This window comes from Ursus americanus, chromosome 28 (assembly GCF_024610735.1).
Source record: "Ursus americanus isolate L20-20 chromosome 28, mUrsAme1.1.p, whole genome shotgun sequence".
Taxonomy (NCBI): Eukaryota; Metazoa; Chordata; class Mammalia; order Carnivora; family Ursidae; genus Ursus; species Ursus americanus.
The window spans coordinates 38,205,908-38,225,080 of NC_142154.1; the positions used below are offsets into that span (position 1 = coordinate 38,205,908).

Below are 19,173 nucleotides of genomic sequence, written 5' to 3' on the forward strand. Positions count from 1 at the left end.
AGGCGCCCCTTACACATACTTCCATTTCAGTCCCATAATAGCTCCATTAGAAACTATAAGAAGGGGTGTTTGCCCCACTTTACTGATAAAGGAAAAGCTCAGGTGCCATGCCTGAGACTACACATGGGTAATGGCAGAGCAGGGCTTTGAATCAAAGAGCAGAACTCAGAATCTAACAGCTTTTCCTCTAGGACCTCTTGAGGAGCCCCGTGGGTGACTTAGGGACGGGAAACTCTGGGAAGGGGCCTCCACTTCCTTTCCCTAAACTGTCTCTTGTCTTCAAGTAAGTTCTGTCTTGGCTGTGATTCTGTTTCCGCTTCCTTCTTCCCATCACCCTCTCCACTCTCGTTCTCGTTTTTTTTCCTCCTGGGATTTTTGGCATAAGGAAGAGAGGAGGAATCCACTGCCAAGTCCTTTATTAAGGAAGGCTCGATGGTGATGTGGGGCTTCACTCACCAACCACGCAGAGGCTGGGGGGAGGGAGCATAAAGGGCAGATGAGGTTAGGCCGCTCCCAAGCTGGGGGTTGGTGGTGACGAGGGGAGTGTCCTTCTCCACCTCAGCCCCCACCCAGCTGTGAAACTTGGGTGGTGAGATTCCCAGAAGAAGCCGTCTGGGAGCATCCTGGCTGGGAGGGAGGAAACGGCCTATTCCCTCCTGCGACTTCCTCTCTCACGGTGTATGTGTTGGGGGGGGGGGCGAGGGACGGGGAGACAAGGAAATACCATTTTCTGAGCGACTGTGCCAGGCTATATCAGATCATCATCAATTTCCAGATCGGGCTTGGAGAGGTCAGTTGACTTGCCCAAGGCCACACAGCGCGTGAGCGGCAGAACCGCTAAGGACGCCCCGGAGGGTGTCGCCCCCGGCTCTCGCCGAGACTCCTGGAGGTGTGTCGGGACCTAGCAGGAGGCTCTCTGCCCTCACCTCGCGGCTGTCCAGGGGGGGCTCCCAGCAGGGGGCGCCCCAACCCCCGTCCCGGGACGCGGGGCGCGCCTCCAGCCGGCGCCTGGGACGGGGCCGGCCGCTCCGCCCCCTCGGCTCCTCCGCGGCTCCGCGGGCGGGCAGCTGGCCGGGAGCAGAGCAGAGCCGCGCGCCGCGCACCCCGACGCGCCCGCCGTGCCCGCCGTGCCCGCCCAGCGCAGCCTCCGCCGTGAGTAGCGCCCGTGTGCGGGCTCGACGGGCGGGACAGGGCGCGGGGGCTGGGGCTGGCGGGGGCACTTTGCTCCGGGGCGCTCTCTCGGCACCCCAGAGCCCGCCGCCCCGGTCCCTGACGCCGCCCCCCCCCCCGGGGTTTGGGCGGCCTTGCCCTCGGGCGCTGTGGCAGGCCCTGGACCTGTCCGCTGCGCCCCGCGGCGCGCTCCGAAGCCTGGCACTTTGACCCGAGGGACGGGGTGGGGGCGACTCGGCGAGGCTTGGCACGGGGGGAGGAGACTTTCATCAACTTAAGGCCCCATGATGGGGAGAGAGCACTACAGGTTTCTGGGAGGCCAGGTGCCGTCTTCTCAGCATCAGCCACCTCGCACATCTCCTCACCCCATTTGCACAAGGACGTGATTCCAGAAGGCTCCTCCACGCACAGTCAGCTTGCTTGTGGCAGAATGAAGCTGTGGTCCCCGTCGTCAGGGGCCAGGGCTAGGGTGGGAATGGGGGTAGCCAGCAGATCTGCAGCAGGCTGGGGTAGAAGGGCATAGGAGGCCGTTGTCGGTAGCTGACCCCGACTCTGGGCCAGGCATTGTGGATGTCTCATGGCGTGTGTGGGTCTGGCTAGTGCTCACCGTAACTTTGCGACGTGGAAGTTAGTATTCTCACTTGAGGAAGGAGAAAATGAGTCCCAGAAAGGTGAGCATTGAGGCCATGCAGGTAGTGATAGGTTAGGGGTGCAGCCTGGGAGAGAGAGAGTCCTAGCTGGTTGGCTCAGAAGCAGGTGGGAAGTTCGTCCCTTGGGCAGGTGGAGAGAACACAGCCCCTGAGACCTAGTACTCTCGAATCCAGTGGAGGGCAGCGGGGGGCTGCTGCTGTGGTTTCTGGCTCTGTGTTTCCCAGCTGCCTCCATGTAAGGCATTTCTGGGAGAGTCTTGGTGTCTAAGGGGAGCTGGTACCTTGGCCTCTTCACAAATACCTTCAGAGTCCTGTTCTTCTCCTAAGGTGAGTCTTTAACACGTAAAGTGGCCCCACCGATAATTCAGCTGCTTTGGGAGAGGCTTGGGCAGGGGGCACAGGAGGTGTGTGGAGGGGGATGGGTGTGTGCTGGTCTGGAGCAAGTGTCCAGCTGGCAGGAATGAGACCTGAACTGATCCTGACCACCCCCCTGAGGTTTCCCTCCTTATGAGATGTGAGCGTGAACAAGCAGACTGTCTAGCAGAGCTGGACCTTCACTAGAAAAATGGGATTTTCTCATGTCAACTTAGGCAAATGGCTGAGCCATTCCTCATCAGAGATTGGGGTTGGTCAAAGGCTTGACTGCATGGAGCGGCTCTGTAACGCTGGAGCCCCTTCCCTTCCTGGGCAGTCTCCTCAGAGCCTGAGTGTGATGATTCCTAATGTGGGGGGAGGTTTAAGAGGACAGTCATGCCTGCCCCCTTGCAGTGGTCCCATTTCACTGACTGGAGCTAGGTGCGGTGGGGTGAGGCTCTCTGAATGTCCAACAGAGTGAGCTGGGGTCAGTGAGTGAGAGGATTTGGTAGGGTTGAGAGTTCCCTGTGGGGTGATCCTCTAGTCCTGGAGGCGTCTTCCCCAGTTGTCCCTCTGGAGGCCACTGGCTTCCCCAACCCTGGTGCTACGTTGGAGGGTTGAGGGTGCTGTCATCAGAGCCCAGACACAAGAACAGCTGTTGTGGGCTTGCTGTGTGACTTTAAGTAAGTCCCAGCCCCTGTCTGGACCTCAGTTTCCTTCTTTTGTCAAGCAGGTGGGTTAGACCAGAGAGCAGTGGTTTTCAAACTCCTCCCACCCCCAGTGAATTCTTACACAGAACCCCAACTTATAGTATAGATAAAGGGGAAATGCTCTGGCTCCCCTTCCTCATGCTGGTGGCTCTTGAAGCAGAGTCTGAAAATCCCCCGGATGATCTCTGAGGTTCCTTTTTGTGAGGTTCTGGGAAATCGGTGTTAAACGTCAGAAGTGTTGCGTGCTATGAGGATGGAAGACAGGAGTGCGAGTCCTAGTGATTCCATTAAGAGAAAAGTAGGCTTCGTCCTCGGGAGGTCTGGAGCAGACATGTGCCTCTGATCAAAACTTGTAGCTGTGTCCCTCCCCTCTGCCATGTGGTTTCATCTGTTCAGGACCAGAAAGGTACCTGCCCTGGGGCCTTCTCTGGGTCCTAGCTGGTGACTATAATTCCACCTCAGAACTTCTCCCCTTTAGTTTTATGTCTCTCCATTGATAAAATTGATAAAATGCAAATTCCTCTTGGGGAAAGATTGTAGGAAAAGGCTTTAAGTTGTTACTGGTTGGTTTTAATCTGATGAGGCCGCTGAGCAGCGGCCTTGAGAAGGGAGGCTGGGCCACCACATTTAAATCAACAAACATTTAGGCAGTGCCTGTTGTATACCAGCTGTGACAAGGGGACGAGGTGAGAATGTGACAACCACTGCCCTCATGGGGCTGCAAGACAGGAGGCAGGAGGGAAGGAATTCCCATTTGTTGGAACCGTCCAGATACTACGTAGGTCATTTTATGTATGTTTATCTCATTTGTCATAATATATATCTTAGTCTCATTTTTTATTATGTAAAATTTTGATTGCATACAGAATATCCATGTAACCACTACCCAGAGCAAGAAACAGCATTGTCAGCACCCAGAAACTCCCCTTGTGTCCCAGACATAACACCCCACCCAGGGGTACCCACTATTCTTTTAGCACCATAGATGAGTTTTGCCTAAGTGGAATCACACACTACGTGGTCTTTTGTGTCTGGCTTCTTTCATTCAACATTATGCTTGTGAGTTTTATCCATGTGGTTGCACGGAGCAGTTCATTCTTATTGTTGTATAATGATTCCATTGTATGGGCCTAACTCGATTTACTTACCTATTCTTCTATTGATGGCCCTTTGGTTGTTTCCTATTTGTAGTTATTACTAATAGGGCTGCTGTGAACGTTCTAACGTGGGCCACTTGGGAAAACATCTACATGCGTTTCTCTTGGGTATGTCCATAAAAACTGCCCAACGGATTTCCAGAGTGGTTGTCCCAGAGTATGATTCTCTTGGCAGTGTGTGAGGGTTCTGACTGCTCCACACTGTCACCAACAGGGACCAACAGGCTTTGTCTAGACTCATTTTCCGTGTAAGTCATTTGAAGCTCAGAAAAGTTGTCCTGTGCTCGGTGTGTGCAGAGGGGCTAGAGCTGACATTCCAGCTCAGTCCTGTGTGACTGCAGAGTCTGCTTTCTCTTTCTGGGTTAGACATAGACAGTTAGGAGCCAAAATATGAAAGCTCAAACCCTAAAAATGTATGAAGAGACCTCTCTGGGAATTTAAAGGGGGAGAGGGATCTTAATCTATTTTGGTGAGAAATAGAGTCATGGAGCCTCACAGAGTTGGTAGCATTTGAGCCAGGTCTTAGGGGAAGGGAGCGGTTTTGCTAGGAGGGCTCTCCCGGTGGGCCTTCCATGGAAAGGGCCCAGCTTGAGCTGAGGCATGGCAGGAGTGAAAGTTTTGGGGAAACGGGAAAGGTTTACTTTGGCTATAATATAGGATATGTGGGGGGGTGGGGGCTAAGGCTGGCAAGTTTAGTGGGGGCCAAACTGGTGGTCCTAGTTTTTCCTTAGGGAGCTCCCTTGCCCCCCAGACCCTGGCTACCTCTGGAGCCCAAGGCAGGGGCTCATCATTTTGCTGGGGGGCTGGGGCTGCTTCGAATCCAGCTCAGCTCCTGATAGCAAATGGAGGGTCTTAGCTGTTCTAAGGACTAGTCTCAGGGTATCTGTCAACAGAATTTTTTGGAGTTTTCTGCTTCCCTCTAGGTGTGTGAAATGAGTAACTCCACCCCTCAGGACCTACCTGACCCCAAAGAAGATGGTCGACAGCAGTCCTCTGCCACCCTCTGGGCTAGTCTCAGGAAATTTGCCAGAATGGGGATGGGGGGGTGGGTGAGGGGGGTCTAGCTTCAGATTTTGGTCAAGCCAAACTTTCCAGGAGGATCCCAAAACCTTTTCCCTAGAAGGGAATTGAAATGCTTGTCTCCGTTGCTGTGGGAAGCAGAAACACAAATAGTGGCCTGGGATGTTCCAGATATTAACAGTAATAACCACCTTTCTTATTTGCCTGGGAGTTTATGCCCTTATCACAAATGGATCCCCACACGGCTGTGTGAAGCACGCGATAGAGATGTTTTCAGTCCTGTTTACACATGAGGGGACAGAGGCCCAGAGGGTGCCAGGCTGTGTGGGTTAGACAGCCACTACACACCAGGCTAGTCTAGAACTGGGGCTCCTGGAGCCTGCTCTTTTTCATATTCCATGCTTGCTGGGCTCAGGCCAAGCACAAGGTGAAGACTGAACAGGGTGGAGGGTGCTTGATGGACCATGGACATCCCAGACAGGAGTTCAGCAAGTGACCGTGAGAGTCAGGCCCGGGAGCCAGGCCAGCCCTGCCTGGGGGACTTCAGGGATGCGTGCCCCATGGAAGGGAGGGAAGCAGGAGGCATCCTGGTACTAGAGCTGTGGTTTGCAGGGAGCAGCACTGGAGGAAAGAGTGTGAAATGTATACCTTCTCTGAGAGCTGGAACAGTTTCAGCCCCTTGGCATTGGTGAGACGCACCCTTGTGTCATGGTGCCTCCACCCAGCCTGCTGAAAACAGTCTTTTGGGACTCATGGGGCCCTGGGTGTGGTTGGTATCTGATTGGCAGGCAGAAGAAAAGTTGCCAATGCTAGCCAAAATGAGCTCTGAGAGGCCTTTGCTAATGACTCTTGAGAGACACATCCACAGGCAGCTGATTTTTACCTTTGTCATTGGCACACTGTGCCCTGGGTCCTGCCCTTGGGGTGCTGTCCAGGGTGGCATGTGGCTGCCCCAGGAATAGTTGTTTCTGTGGAAATAACGACTTGCAAGCAGAAGGGACTCGAATTCTTGCGCCCTGTGTTTTCGGTATCTCCCTTGGGGCAGGGAGATCCCAGGGTAGGATGCAGGGTAGGTGCGGTGGTAAACACTCCCTTTGGCTCAGGGTTGTCCTCTGGCTCTCACTGGGGTGCTCTGGGCAGGCAGTTAGGTCCATTTTGTAGATGAGGAACCTGAGGCTTCTCTGACAAGAGATGAGGTCACGGAGCTAGTTGTGGGCAAAATTGGAAACAGAACCTCCAGCTCCTGACTCCTGGGGCCTGCTATCATTTGTCACGCCACTCCTGTCCCTCTTTCCCTTGGGGTGATGAGTGAGAGAGTTTACAAATCAGTCCAGACTTGCAGTTGGGTGGTACAGCCCCTCAGGGAGCTGAGGTCATGACCATCCCTTAACTTTCTACTGCATCCTGTAGTTTACAAAATAATTTCATGATCTGCAGTGGTTTGTACAGGATTAACCCCTTTAGCAGATGGGGAAGCTAAGTCTGGCAGTTTAAATGACTTACCCAGGCAGTTGGGACTCGAACCCACAACTTCTGAGTCAAAGATGAGCTCTCTCTCTCTCCCACCTCACTTTTTCTGCCCCTTTTTCTCAGCAGCCGACCTGAATTTCAGGAGAACAAACCGCTGAAGTTGGCCATGGGGCCGTTTCTCTGAACGTGTTCAGAGCAGATCTGAAGAAGTGAGGAGGGCTCCTTTTCTGTCTCCCTAACAGGTTTGAATTGACATAAATCAAATAAGAACCATACATCGTCAGTCGCTGGTGAGAACAGGCTTGGGCAGGGTAGTTCTTGAGGAGCTAGGGCTGTTGATTGTTGTTAAATTATGAGCTCCCGTGCAGCTCATTACTTTTAGGCCCAGACTCAGGCTTGCGCCAATGTTCCTGGCTGTCCTGACCTCAGGGTTCCTCTGGTTTCAGGGCTGTATGCTCCAGGCCTCAATGAGGAGCCCAGACATGGAGACGTTCAAGCAGCAGAAGGTGGAGGACTTCTACGACATCGGAGAGGAGCTGGGCAGGTAAGAGGCTGGGAGAGGTGGAGGGGGCGCCTCTCCTGGGGCACTTTTCGCTTGATCGTGTAGGCACGGGCTTGTCACGGGACTCCTGGGAAAACAATCCTGAGGAATTCATCTTCAATGTGCGGCTCTGCGAATAGTTGTCTCTGTGGAAATAACGACTTGCCAGCAGAAGGGACTAGAATGCTTGCGCCCTGTGTTTTCAGTATCGCTGGGCTGGCAGTAATGGCGAGTCTAAAGGATTCTCATGTCATCTGTTACTTTGCTCACAAAGCCCCTCCCCAGACTCTGGACTGAGACCTGGCCTGTTGGTTTTCTTCTCCGAGTCCCACTTGGGATTCTCCATGGCTCTCGGGATTTTGTTTCATAAGCTCAGCGCCTGAATGGGAGGTGAAGTAATCCTCCTGAAAATGGATTCGTGTTGAGTAACAGGCCTCACGAGCCTCGTCGCGAAGGTTCCTAGGATCTGAGTTACTGGGTGCATTTTCGGCTGGGCTAAATCCAGAACGCAGCTGGGGATAAATTCTGAGATCTGAAAGTAGTTACTGTGTGGAAAGAAAGGAAGATTTTCCAAAGCTCCCTTCTTGCGTTCCATTTCTCGAATCTGATCATATTTATTTAGCTGGTTTTTCAGTGATTACAGAACACCGGCACCAGGGTTTGATTCTCACTGCAGTGCCTGAGATGGGAATTCCTTTCACTCTCATTTTTCATGTGAGGAAACTGGTCCCAAGAGTTTAAGCAAGTTGCCCAAAGTTGCTCAGCCAGCGAGTGACGTGGCCAAGGTCTGGCCTGTCCGATTTGTACCTGCACCCTGTCATGCCTTTTCCAATAAGTACAGCCCTTGCATACTCACGTGAGCTTGGCTGTACACCCAGCCTCACCCCTTTACGCCCCCAGCAGAGTGAAAACTTGGGGGTTTAAGGCCTTCACTGTATCCATGATGCAAAACAGAACACCCTTCCCCTTTATAGAGCTCTTGGGTTCAGACCTAATTCTCTTACTTTTATTTATTTATTTTATTTTTAATTTTATTATTTTTAAAGATTTATTTATTTGAGAGAGAGAGAAAGAATGCGAGCAGGGGGAGGGGCCGAGGGAGAGGAAGAGAGAGAATCCTCAGGCAGACTCCCCCCCGAGTGTGGAGACTGATATGAGGCTTGATCCCAGGACCCTGAGATCATGACCTGAGCTGAAATCCAGAGTTGGATGCTCCGCCGACGGGGCCAGCCAGGTGCCCCATCACTTACTTTTATTTTTAAAGACAAAATAGAGAGAGCTTCAAAGCCAGAGGAGCCTTACTTCAAGGAGAGGGTGCATTACTTCAAGTCCAGGGAGTGCTTGTCCTGGCTGACTGGCTGGCTGGGTGGGGGAGCCAAGGACTGCAGAGACCCAGGAGGGGCACGAGTCCTCAGCCTTCTGTCTGAGCTGATGGCCACTGGCAATCCAGGGTCTGGAGAAGGTATGGGAAGAGGAGAGAGGGCCAGAGGCTGGAAGGTGGTCAGCGGGAGGCTGCCTCTGAATGGGAAGCCAGGTGCTTCTCCTGATGTGGTGATACCAGAGGTAAAGTGGCAAGCTCAGTAGCGGACCCTGGAAGGCCCCGCCAATGGCATTTGATTTGGTAGCCTTGGCCACATTCTATGTGGAGGGGTCTGTGCTAAGTGCTCTGGGCACAAAGTTGAACAAGACACGGACAGTTTCTGCCCTCCTGGAGCTCCAGCCTGGCAATGAGGGCTGCCGTGCACATGCCAAGGGCAGAGTTGGAAGGGACCTTGTTGGGCTCGGGGGCTCTAAAGAAGGAAGTCGAGGCTGTTTCGTGGGGAATTCACCTATTATTCCTTCTTAGTCCTGTCTCTCCCCACCTTTGTGTATCTGGGCTATTAGAGCTGGAAGAGGCCTCTTGTTCTCTGGTCCTTCACCTGCAGCAGGGTGGGAGGGCCTGTACCTCACAGACCGGGATCTTTGGATCACCACCCCCCCACAGCTCTAAAGCGCTAACTGGACATAGCATGCGTAAGAGGCTGCAGAGCCCTGAGGCCTTTGGAATGGTTTGACATCCTAGGATTTGTGGTCTAGAGGCCAGATGAGCTAGAAGGCCTTTAGAGATCGTTTCTTCCAGGCTCTTCATCTGAAAACTCAGGAGACCGAGCTCAGGGAGTGTGGGCGTCTTGCTGGGGGCCATGCATAGGCTGGAGCTAGAGTCGTCTACAGATGAGCACTCTGATTCAGAAGGGACAGTCCTATTTTCCTCCCCTCCCCTCCTTTTCTTCCCTTAACGTGCAATGAGGAGCCACTGGGTGCCAGCCCCTGTCCAGGGCTGTGGTAAACAAGCCGACACATTCCCGTCCTTTTGCAGCTTATGATCCACTGGTGGAGAAAGGCACTAAACCCATGAACAGGGGACCCGAAAGGACAACTCTTTATAACCTGTGTTAAAGGCTGTGCAAGGAGAGAACAGGAGGCACTGAGAGAGCGTGGGGCACATGGTTGAGACCAGGTGGTCAGGGAGTGCTGCTCGGAGGAAGTGACTGTTCATTTAAGAGCTGAGAGGTAAATGTGCTGGTGAAGGCAAGACCACAGACACAGGCCTAGAGGTGGGGTAGAGCTTGCAGAAGTGGGAGCTGTGGGTAAGCCGTGCTAGATGACGTTGGAGACATGGGTGGGGGCTGGAACCAGCCAGTGAGCTCCCTGTCAACACAGAGCGGTGGCCAGATTTGGCCTTAGGCGTCAACACAGATTGAAATTTGTGTCCCCTTCCTAGCTGTGCAACCTTAGGACAACTTACTCAACCTCTCTGGGCCTCTGTTCTCTTACCCGTAAGGTAGGAATAATCACAGTACCTAGTCCATGGTTGCTGGGATTAAGTGAGATGCTGAGTCTATGGTGCCCGTCACAGAGCCAGGCATGGGGTAAGTGTTCAATGAACGAGAGCTTCTGGCCTTTGAAGGAAGTCTGGGGCACCAAGGCCCTGCCTCCCACCTCTGGAGCCCCCTAGGAGGGTCTCCGCCAGGCTCAAATGAGTCCACACTGTATAAGTCCAGTTGTGTAAAGTTCAAAACAGGCAAAATCAATCAGGGGTGCTAAAAGCCAGAACAGCGGTTATTCTTCAAGAACTAGTCACTGGAAGGGGGCATGCGGGAGGTTCTGGGCGGGGGGGATGTGTGGTTCTGTTTCTTGATCTGGGTGCTTGTTTCACCGATGCGTTCTTTTCGGCGCAATATATCGAGCCCTACATGTTTAGGTCCATCTTCCTGCAGGCGTGTTTTACCTGAACTAAAACCACGCATTAGCAAACAAGGAATCCCTCACCCTCCTCCTGGTCCTGGTCTGGTCCCCGAAGCACGTGTTTTTGATTCCTTCGGAGGCCTTGGGCGTCTTATCCTACAAGTAGGAGGACATCTGTGAAAAAAGCTGCAGAATCCGCCTTTGGGTCAGGACGGTGAGCGCTGGCTGGAGGGTCCTGGGCTGTGACCCCGCTTGACCCTGTTGTGCATCTTGCCTGACTTCTGGCTCCCAGCGCTGAGTGCGGACATTTGGCTGTGCTCCCATTTTGGCACCAGCCTGCTGGGGATGCTGGAGATCGTGTGCTGTTTCTGGGAATGCTTAGAGAAATGCTGGCCTGCAGATTCGGGCTTCTCCCAGCCTTGGTAGCCGGGGTTAGGTGGAGTGGGGGAATATGAGAGTAGGACTTTTAAAGAAAAACCCACCCAACTCCTCCTTTTTAGTCAAGGCCAGGACCAGAGAGGGGAAGTGACTTGTCTGAGGTCCCTCGGGGGTGGAGACATGTGGTCTGACTCTTAACCTGGGGCTCTGGCTACCATACCCTAAGAACTCACAAAGCACAAACTCAGTTTTGCTCTCATTTGAATGTTTCTGGTGAACGGGGAGAATATATGGCAGGGTGGTCTTGTCTGTTTGACCTTGAGAGTAGGGTAGCTGTGTCAGAATCAGGAGGGTGAGCATTTGGGAAGGAGCGATGTTCCTCAGAGGGAGGGCGCTGGTGGATAGGCCCTCTCTCTGGGGATGTATGCCCAAGAAGACAAGGTAATTTAACGTATATGATGTCTGTGCTCTAATGATCGGTACTTTCTTCTTTCCTGTACTTATATTACTTTCCTTTACTTAGATTGTTCCATTAACATGAAATCTTAAAATGTTATACTGAACTGGATCTCAACAAGAGGTTAGTCCCAATCTCCATTTTATACAAGGAAAGTGAGGCTGAGGGAGGGGAGGTGATTTTGTCCAAGGTCACAGAGTACGCAGTGCGGAAGGTGGAGCTCAAAGAAGCTTTTCAACTACACTGTGCTGGTTTAAACAAAGAGACAAATATTTATATGTTCATTCGGCTTTTATCCACAGCCCCAGCTCTATCGAGGAGCCTACCTCACCATGACTCCACACATGCTCTCGCCCCCTCCCGTCTTCCCTGGTGAAGACACCAGCCACAAGCCCTGTTACTTACGGGAGGCTCGTGTGTGCAAGGCACCCTGCTAGGCACATAACCTGCAGAATCCCCTTTCCTACGGACAGGAGCCTCGGGCCAGGGAAGGAGCCACTGTTCTCGAGCCTCGCCCTTCCTAAACAGAGCTGAGGAATTCCCTGCAACATCCATATTGATGGGGCTGCCTGCCAGACCCAAGTCACTGGATGGGGTTCTCTGTGGTTAAGATCACACACTCAGCTTAGGGGGCGCCTGGGTAGCGCAGTCGTTAAGCGTCTGTCTTCGGCTCAGGGCGTGATCCCGGAGTTCCGGGATCAAGTCCCACATCAGGCTCCTCCGCTGGGAGCCTGCTTCTTCCTCTCCCACTCCCCTGCTTGTGTTCCCTCTCTCGCTGGCTGTCTCTGTCACATAAATAAATAAAATCTTTAAAAAAAAAAAAAGATCACACACTGAGCTTAGACAGGTCAACCTCTTTGGGAGAGAAACTAGACCTCCAGGAGTACGTAGAGCTCAGATTTACCCAGGCTGGGTTCTATAGCCCATTCTAGCCACAAAGCACTATAGAAAACTACAATAGCACGTGTTTGGATTGACCTGTCTCAGTCCTTGGGGAAAGGGTTTCCGAGGTAAACTCTGAAGCAAAGGTGCTTTTATTATTTCTTTTTAAATTAAAAACTTTTTTTTTAAATTATAGAAGTAATGCGTGGCAAATGCCATAAAGCTCTGAAGAGTTCAAGTAAAAAGTCAACTCCCTCCACCCTCCCTCCTTGTCTCATGCCCACAGCTAGACTTTGCTGACAATTTTCTTCTATCACCTTCCAGAACTTTTCTAAGTAAAGCAAGTGTGTACGGGGACCCAGATGGGATCACGTGACCATAACAATCTACCACTTGCTTTTTTCACTTAATGAAATGCATTGAATATCTTTTTACGGCACTATATGGAGATCCATGAGACTTATTTTGGATGAAAGTTTTTTTTTAATATAAAAAACTTAAGAAGGCAAGTTAAGCCAATGAGAGATTAGTAGCCTTAACTCAGCAACTATTTTTTTTAATTCTTATTTTTAAATTTATTTTTATTTAAATTCAAGTTAGTTAACATATAGTGTAGTATTGGTTTCAGGAGTAGAATTTAGTGATTCATCACTTACATATAACCCCCAGTGCTCATCCCAACAAAATATTCTTACTTTTTTTTTTTTTTTAGTGTTTTTTTATTACGTTATGTTAGTCACCATATAGTACATCCCCGGTTTCTGATGTAAGGCTCGATGATTCATTAGTTGTGTATAACACCCAGTGCACCATGCAATACGTGCCCTCCTTACTACCCATCACCGGTCTATCCCATTCCCCCACCCCCCTCCTCTCTGAGGCCCTCAGTTTGTTTCTCATAGTCCATAGTCTCTCATGTTTCATTCCCCCTTCTGATTACCCCCCCTTTCTTTATCCCTTTCTTCCCCTACCGATCTTCCTAGTTCTTACGTTCCATAGATGAGAGAAATCATATGATAGTTGTCTTTCTCTGCTTGACTTATTTCACTTAGCATTATCTCCTCCAGTGCTGTCCATGTTGCAGCAAATGAGAAATCATTCTTTGTGATGGCCGAGTAATATTCCATTGTATATATGGACCACAGCTTCTTAATCCAGTCATCTGTTGAAGGGCATCTCAGTTCCTTCCACGATTTAGCTATTGTGGACAGAGCTGCTATGAACATTGGGGTGCATATGGCCCTTCTCTTCACTACGTCTGTATCTTTGGGGTAAATACCCAGTAGTGCAATGGCTGGGTCATATCGGCAACTATTTTTATTTCTGAGTTCTACCTTCTCATTTTTCCAGGGCTGTTTCTCACGCCCACACATCCCCTCCTCTTTCATGTCTGCTTGAGGCACATATGTTCAGAGTTAACATTCCCCCCAGTGCTGTGCTACTGGGGCAGGCTGGGGAGGCCACGGGGAGCAAGGCAGCGCTCGTGGCCCTGGGACTGCCTCCATGAGACCTATCTCACATTTGTTTGTACCAAGCTGTCAGCTCTTTGAAGGCAGTTTCTCTTATTTTGTTTTTTGTTTGTTTAAGTGTGTATTCAAATTCCAGTTAGTTAACTCTGTAATATTAGTTTCAGGTGTACAATATAGTGATTCAACACCTCCATCCAACACCCGGGGCTTATCACGACAAACGCCCTCCTTAATCCCCCACCTGTCCAACCCCTCCCTTCACCCCCTCCCTTAGGTTCTTATTTCGAGTATCACTATAGCACTGAGTCAGAGGCCAGAGGGCCCAACAACTTCTGTGACTTCTCCTTGCTCTTTCCTTCAAGGTCTAGGTCAAAGGTTGTCTCCCTGGCAAAGCCTAACCCACCCTATCCTACTCTACCCCCTTCTGTGTATTTAATTACCCCTTATTCTGGACCCACATCCCTATTAAGTGCTCAGGTCATCAGACTTCATGTTACCTGAAAGGGTTCACCTGGTCATCTCCCCACTGAAGCTTCCTCCAGGCTGGGCTCCCCTCTATCGTGTCCAGAGCCGGCCTTTTACACTGAGAAGGGCTCCGCACCTGCAGTGAGCTGCAGCACTGTTTGGAACCTGCCCTGAGTTAAATCTGAGGCAGAAAACCTCAGCCAGGCCCCCAATACCCATAGGCCTTGAACTCCATGAATGTCAGATTTTGCCAGCACCAACTGGAAAACAAAATTCAGTAATTACCTCCATTTCCCGGACACACGTTATTATATTTAATCCTTGTCATGTCCTGTGAAGTAGGTATTACTCCCATTTTACAGATGGAAAAACTCAGTCTCCAAAATGTGAGGTACTTGGCTCAAGAAATTCGGATCTGCCTTACCAAGGAGAAGCCAACCGGGAAATTCCACTTTGTGTGACACAGCAAATCTCAGAAAAAGTCAGAAATAAAAGCCAGAGACTTTTCTGGACAGAGCCCTGTCTCCTGCCCTGGGGTGGGATTTTTGTGCCTTTCTGATCACATACACACTTGTATTTCCTGTTGCTGGGAAGGTGAACGTGGCTGACATGTATTAAGAATTTTCTGTACTCGTGTCAGTGTCTGTGCCGGGTACTTCCCATCCTTCCAGAACAATATGATCTGGGTCACATTCCCACTTCACAGATGAAGAAACTGAGGCTCAGAGAAGTTTTACAGCAGACTCTTTCCCTCATGCCAAAAGGCTTCTTTGCCACGAACACCAAACTCGTCTTCTTCAGGCCCAGGAAGCTTTCAGCTCAGTGTTAGTGGCAAGGTAGCCATTTGGGCCATAGCTGTGCCCGGAGCAAGCCAGCAGTTTCTGAGAGATGAGTGGGGTGTGTGGATGTGTACGTTCATGTCTATACGCTAGGTTGTTATCACAGTCCAATGACACTTCCTGGACACCCACTGGTGATGGGCACCATGATGGATGCAGGACACTTGGGGCTCAGGCCTTGCCCCAGAAGAGCTTAGGCCCAGTTGTGGCACAGGGGTACTCTCCTCAGATGAAATGAGATGGAAGGCCACGAGCTAATGGGGGGACCCCCAAAACATGTGCCGGTTGTTCAGAAGAGGAAATCATCACCCTGCGTAGGATAGCTCCTTACAGTCTAATCCAGGAGATGGCGGGTAACCACCCAAGGTTAGGGCTCTGAGGATGAGCAGGCCTGGGCTTGAGCAAGAGGACGCATGGTGGGGGTTGAAGGGTGGGGCTGCCGGGAGGACAGGCGACCGCAGAGGGCCCTGGATGACAGAGGCCATGGAAGAAGGAGGGAGGCGCTTTCATCACTCATTGTTAGGAGAACAAAGCACAAAGCCACTCAAACAAAGTGGCTGCATTGCCCATGCTTCCGTCAGAAGCTGGCACACGGGGCAAATCGCTTGCCCTGAGGGGTAGGTCTCATTGAGGTCAGTTTGCATGAGGAAAACTGTAAGAGCTGGGGGGGAGGTACTTGTGTGGGGTGTCACTGAAACTATTATATACCTGTATCGACAGTATACACTCTCTTTTCTACTTCATCGCCGGTATGGATATTTTTGTTGTGTTGTTTTTGACTCGACATTGTTTTATTTACACTGTTCCATGTATCCTGAGTCCATATAATGTAAACGTTTTTTTGTTTCAAAATAACTTCAAATTTAATAAAAAAGTTTTCAGAATAACAGAACTCCCATATATCCTTTATTCAGATGCACCAATTTTTAACATTTTGTCACCTCCTCCCTCCTTCCCTCCCCCTCTCTCCTCCTCCTCCCTCTGCTCCTCTCCCTTCTTTCTCCTTCCTTTTTGTCTATCTGACCGTCTCTTATGCTTCTGAACCATTTGAAAGTAGGTTGCAGACATTCTGCCTCTTTATCCCTTACTACTCGATTATGCATCTCCTAAGGGCTTGACTATTCTCGTCCATATCTACAGAACAGTTTTCTTTCTTTCTTTTTTTTAAAAGATTTTTATTTATTTATTTGACAGAGATAGAGACAGCCAACGAGAGAGGGAACACAAGCAGGGGGAGTGGGAGAGGAAGAAGCAGGCTCCCAGCGGAGGAGCCTGATGTGGGGCTCGATCCCAGAACGCCGGGATCACGCCCTGAGCCGAAGGCAGACGCTTAAAGACTGAGCCACCCAGGCGCCCCTACAGAACAGTTTTCAACTTCAGGACACTTAACTCTGATGTAATATTTTCATCTCCGCTATCTCCCTCATTCCAATTTTGTCAGTTATTCCACTAGCGTTCTTTATGGCTGTTTTCTCCCTGCAGAACAAGGTGCAGTGCAGACTATAGACTGCATTTCGTCGTCATATCTCTCTAGTTTACTTTCATCTGGAACAGTGCCTCAGCTTTTCTTGGATATTTTCGAAGAACGCTAGCCTTAAAAAAAAATACAGACACAGTACAGTCCATATACATTTGTTAACTTCATAGCATTCTGCCACACAGACATTGCCAGTGTACTTAAGGTCCCCCTGTTGTTTCTCACTACTAAAAATAAATGTTCCTGTGGACATATTTGTTTAATTTCCTCTCTGCATTATTTCTGCTGGGCGTGTTCCCAGAGGTGGACTACCAGGTCGAAGGTTAGGACTGATCTGTGTAATGGTTGAAACTAGATACTGAATCAGTTTACCAGGTCACCAGGAGGGGCTTATTTCCGTGTGGCTTTGTCAATACACGTTCATTGTTTTTGTTTGTTTTTGGTACTTGAAGAGTTTTGTAAAGAGACATTCGTGTTTTCACGGTGGGGAGATTTAAAGTCGCTGAGGTCTTCTGTGCTTCTCCCTTAGTCCCCAGCTTTATTTCTGTCTGCGACTCTGCCTTCCTTCGCCGTGTTTACGTTTCATTACATTTTCAGTCATTGGATAATTTGAAGTTTTGAGAGCAGCACAAGGCAGGTAAGGCAAATATAATCATTCCCATTTTATAAGTGAATGCAAAGGAGGCTTGGGAAATGTACCTGACCCAGCCCAGCGGGGAACTGAGGCAGAGAGCTCGTCCCTGTGGCCTGATGGTGTGGCCTCCCTTCCCTCAGAGGCAGAAGGGACACAAGGTCTTTAGGAGACCACAGAAGTCCAGCAGAAGGTTCCACGTCTTTGTCCGTACTTTTAGAAGCTGGCTGGAAGGGGTCTCTGAGAAAACTTTCCGAGAGCTCTGGGAGAGGAGTTGCCTGGGGAGGGGGCTAGTTTTGAGGGCAGAGGAGAGGAGAGTGTGTTTCCCCTGTACTTCTTGCTGAGGAAACCCACGTGTGGGGTAAGAGCTGAGGCTAGTGGTGGGAGTTTGGGCCTGAGGTACCCATCACCTTAGCTGCAGTAAAGCAGCCCAGGTCTGACAGGGCAGGTGGGAGGTTGTGGGAGACCCCAAAACTTCCAGGTCTTCCCACAGAGGTAGCTGTGGCCTTCAGTGTCTCTCTGGGACATTGACCCAGTCTCTCAAGCAGCCTTCACCAGGCTTTATAGCCCAGAAAATTTAATCTGCAAGGGCTCCAACACTGTCTAGTCTAGGAGACAGAAAACTATAGCCCTCATCAGGTCCACCACCTGTTTCAGTGGCCCCGGAGACATGAACGGGTTTTCCAGATAAACAGTCCCAACAGATTTGATGAGAGGGAACGCTGACTTTGGACCCCAGGTGGGCAAAATGTTATCCCTCCCCCCACCAAAATGTTCCATTCTTCTCCTTGGAAGATCTGTATTACAAAAAACAATCAAAACAAAATAAAATAAAGGTCCTTATTATATTTTGAATTTCATCAACTAAAAATCTGTGGAGATTTTGTTTACTTCCTTATTACATACATACCTTGATTTTGCTTCTTGGTCTGCAAAGCAGAAACCATTTACTACCTGGCTCTTTGTGGAAAAACGTGACTACTCCTGATTTACTTCAGGAGAATTTACTATTTAAGCAACAGAACTTGTAAAAAGTGGATTATTATGGGGTGGGGGACAGGATATAAACCGATCAAAGTGAAGGGGCTCTTATGGAAAAGGAGGAAGAAGGGGTGAGCGGAGGTCCACTTGCCCCCCTTCCCTGCCCTCCCTCTCAGAGCCTGTGAGGAACCTCCGACAGGGCATTTTCAGAGCCAGCATCTAACTAGGTTAATCCTGTCCTCTTCAGACAGTGCTGGGTGGGAAGAAGAGAAGATCCTTCAGGTAGGAGGGATTGAGTGTCTTCTCTACATCTGGTCCTGCACTAGCCACAGGGGTTCATTACCTGGTTTAATCCTCTTGCAGCCTATGTGGTGATAGGTCTTTCTCCCGTTTTGCAGATGAGGAAGCTGGAGTTTAGTGAGCTTGGCTGACTTGCCGTGGTAAGTGTCAGAGCTAGGATTTAAGCCCATGACTCTGACTCCTGGTCCAACGCTCCCTTTGAGGTACCAAGTTGCCCAGAATTTTCTTTCTGCCTGAGACTGTCAGGTCCCCTCCAGAGAACAAGGAGGGAGGCTGATACAGTTGTCTCGTGCTCTTGGTGGGCGACTGGAGATCTGCTAAGAGCCTCGTTGTCCTGCATCGGGTGTCTCTCGAGGGCTAGCACTGCCCCCCTACTCATCCCCTGCCTTTGGTGGTCAGCATCTAACCCTGAGGCCTCAGGACCCTAATCTTGAATCCTGAGCTGCTGGTCCCTGGCATCCTGGCCACAGGGCCTGGAGGGTGATGAAATATCCTTCCCTCCTCGGGGTGGGGTTCACTTGGCACCCTGGGGCAGGACCCACAAGCTAAAGGGGGGAGGTTAGCTACAGTGAGGTTCTGGGGGGCAAAGCATTCCTACCAGTCTTTTGGAGGAGACCCCCATTTCTCTCCTGTCTGTCCCCCTTTCCCAGCTGAGAAGACAGGGCAGAGGGGGGAAGGGCAGCTGAGGGACGTCGTCAGGAGGACAGGCTCAGGGCAGGAGACTGATGAGCCCTAGCCTGGCAGGGACTATTCCGGGTGCCAGAGCCACCAGGCCCAGGTTTGATTTTGACTCTGCTACTGTGAGCTTTTAGACCTCAGGCAGCTTCACTCTCGTAGGCTCTATTTCTTCATCCTAAGATGGTCCCTGTCTCATAGGATTGTTGAAATGCCACATGTGGAATCTGAGTCCCTTCATGTTTTCCAGCCTTCTGGGGTTCCATTCTTTAATGTCCAGATAAGAATAATGAGCATTCCATTCCAGGGTAACAGGAAGTCC

At 50.7% G+C, this 19,173-nt stretch overlaps 1 protein-coding gene across 8 annotated transcripts in view; it reads left to right on the forward strand.

The window, feature by feature from the left end:
- Window positions 1–599: 599 nt before the first annotated feature.
- The window catches only part of DAPK2 (death associated protein kinase 2), a 116,713-nt gene continuing 98,139 nt past the window's right edge, over window positions 600–19,173 (forward strand). The window contains exons 1-3 of one of the 8 annotated variants that reach the window (XM_045810635.2): window positions 1,052–1,152; window positions 6,655–6,773; window positions 6,978–7,075. In XM_045810635.2, the coding sequence (XP_045666591.2) occupies window positions 6,984–7,075 (92 nt within the window). In that variant the 5' untranslated portion in view covers window positions 1,052–1,152; window positions 6,655–6,773; window positions 6,978–6,983. Of the gene's footprint in view, window positions 679–996; window positions 1,153–1,208; window positions 2,148–6,654; window positions 6,774–6,977; window positions 7,076–19,173 lie in introns of those variants that run through there. The other 7 variants (XM_045810638.2, XM_045810640.2, XM_045810634.2 and 4 more) reach the window with 7 other exon arrangements.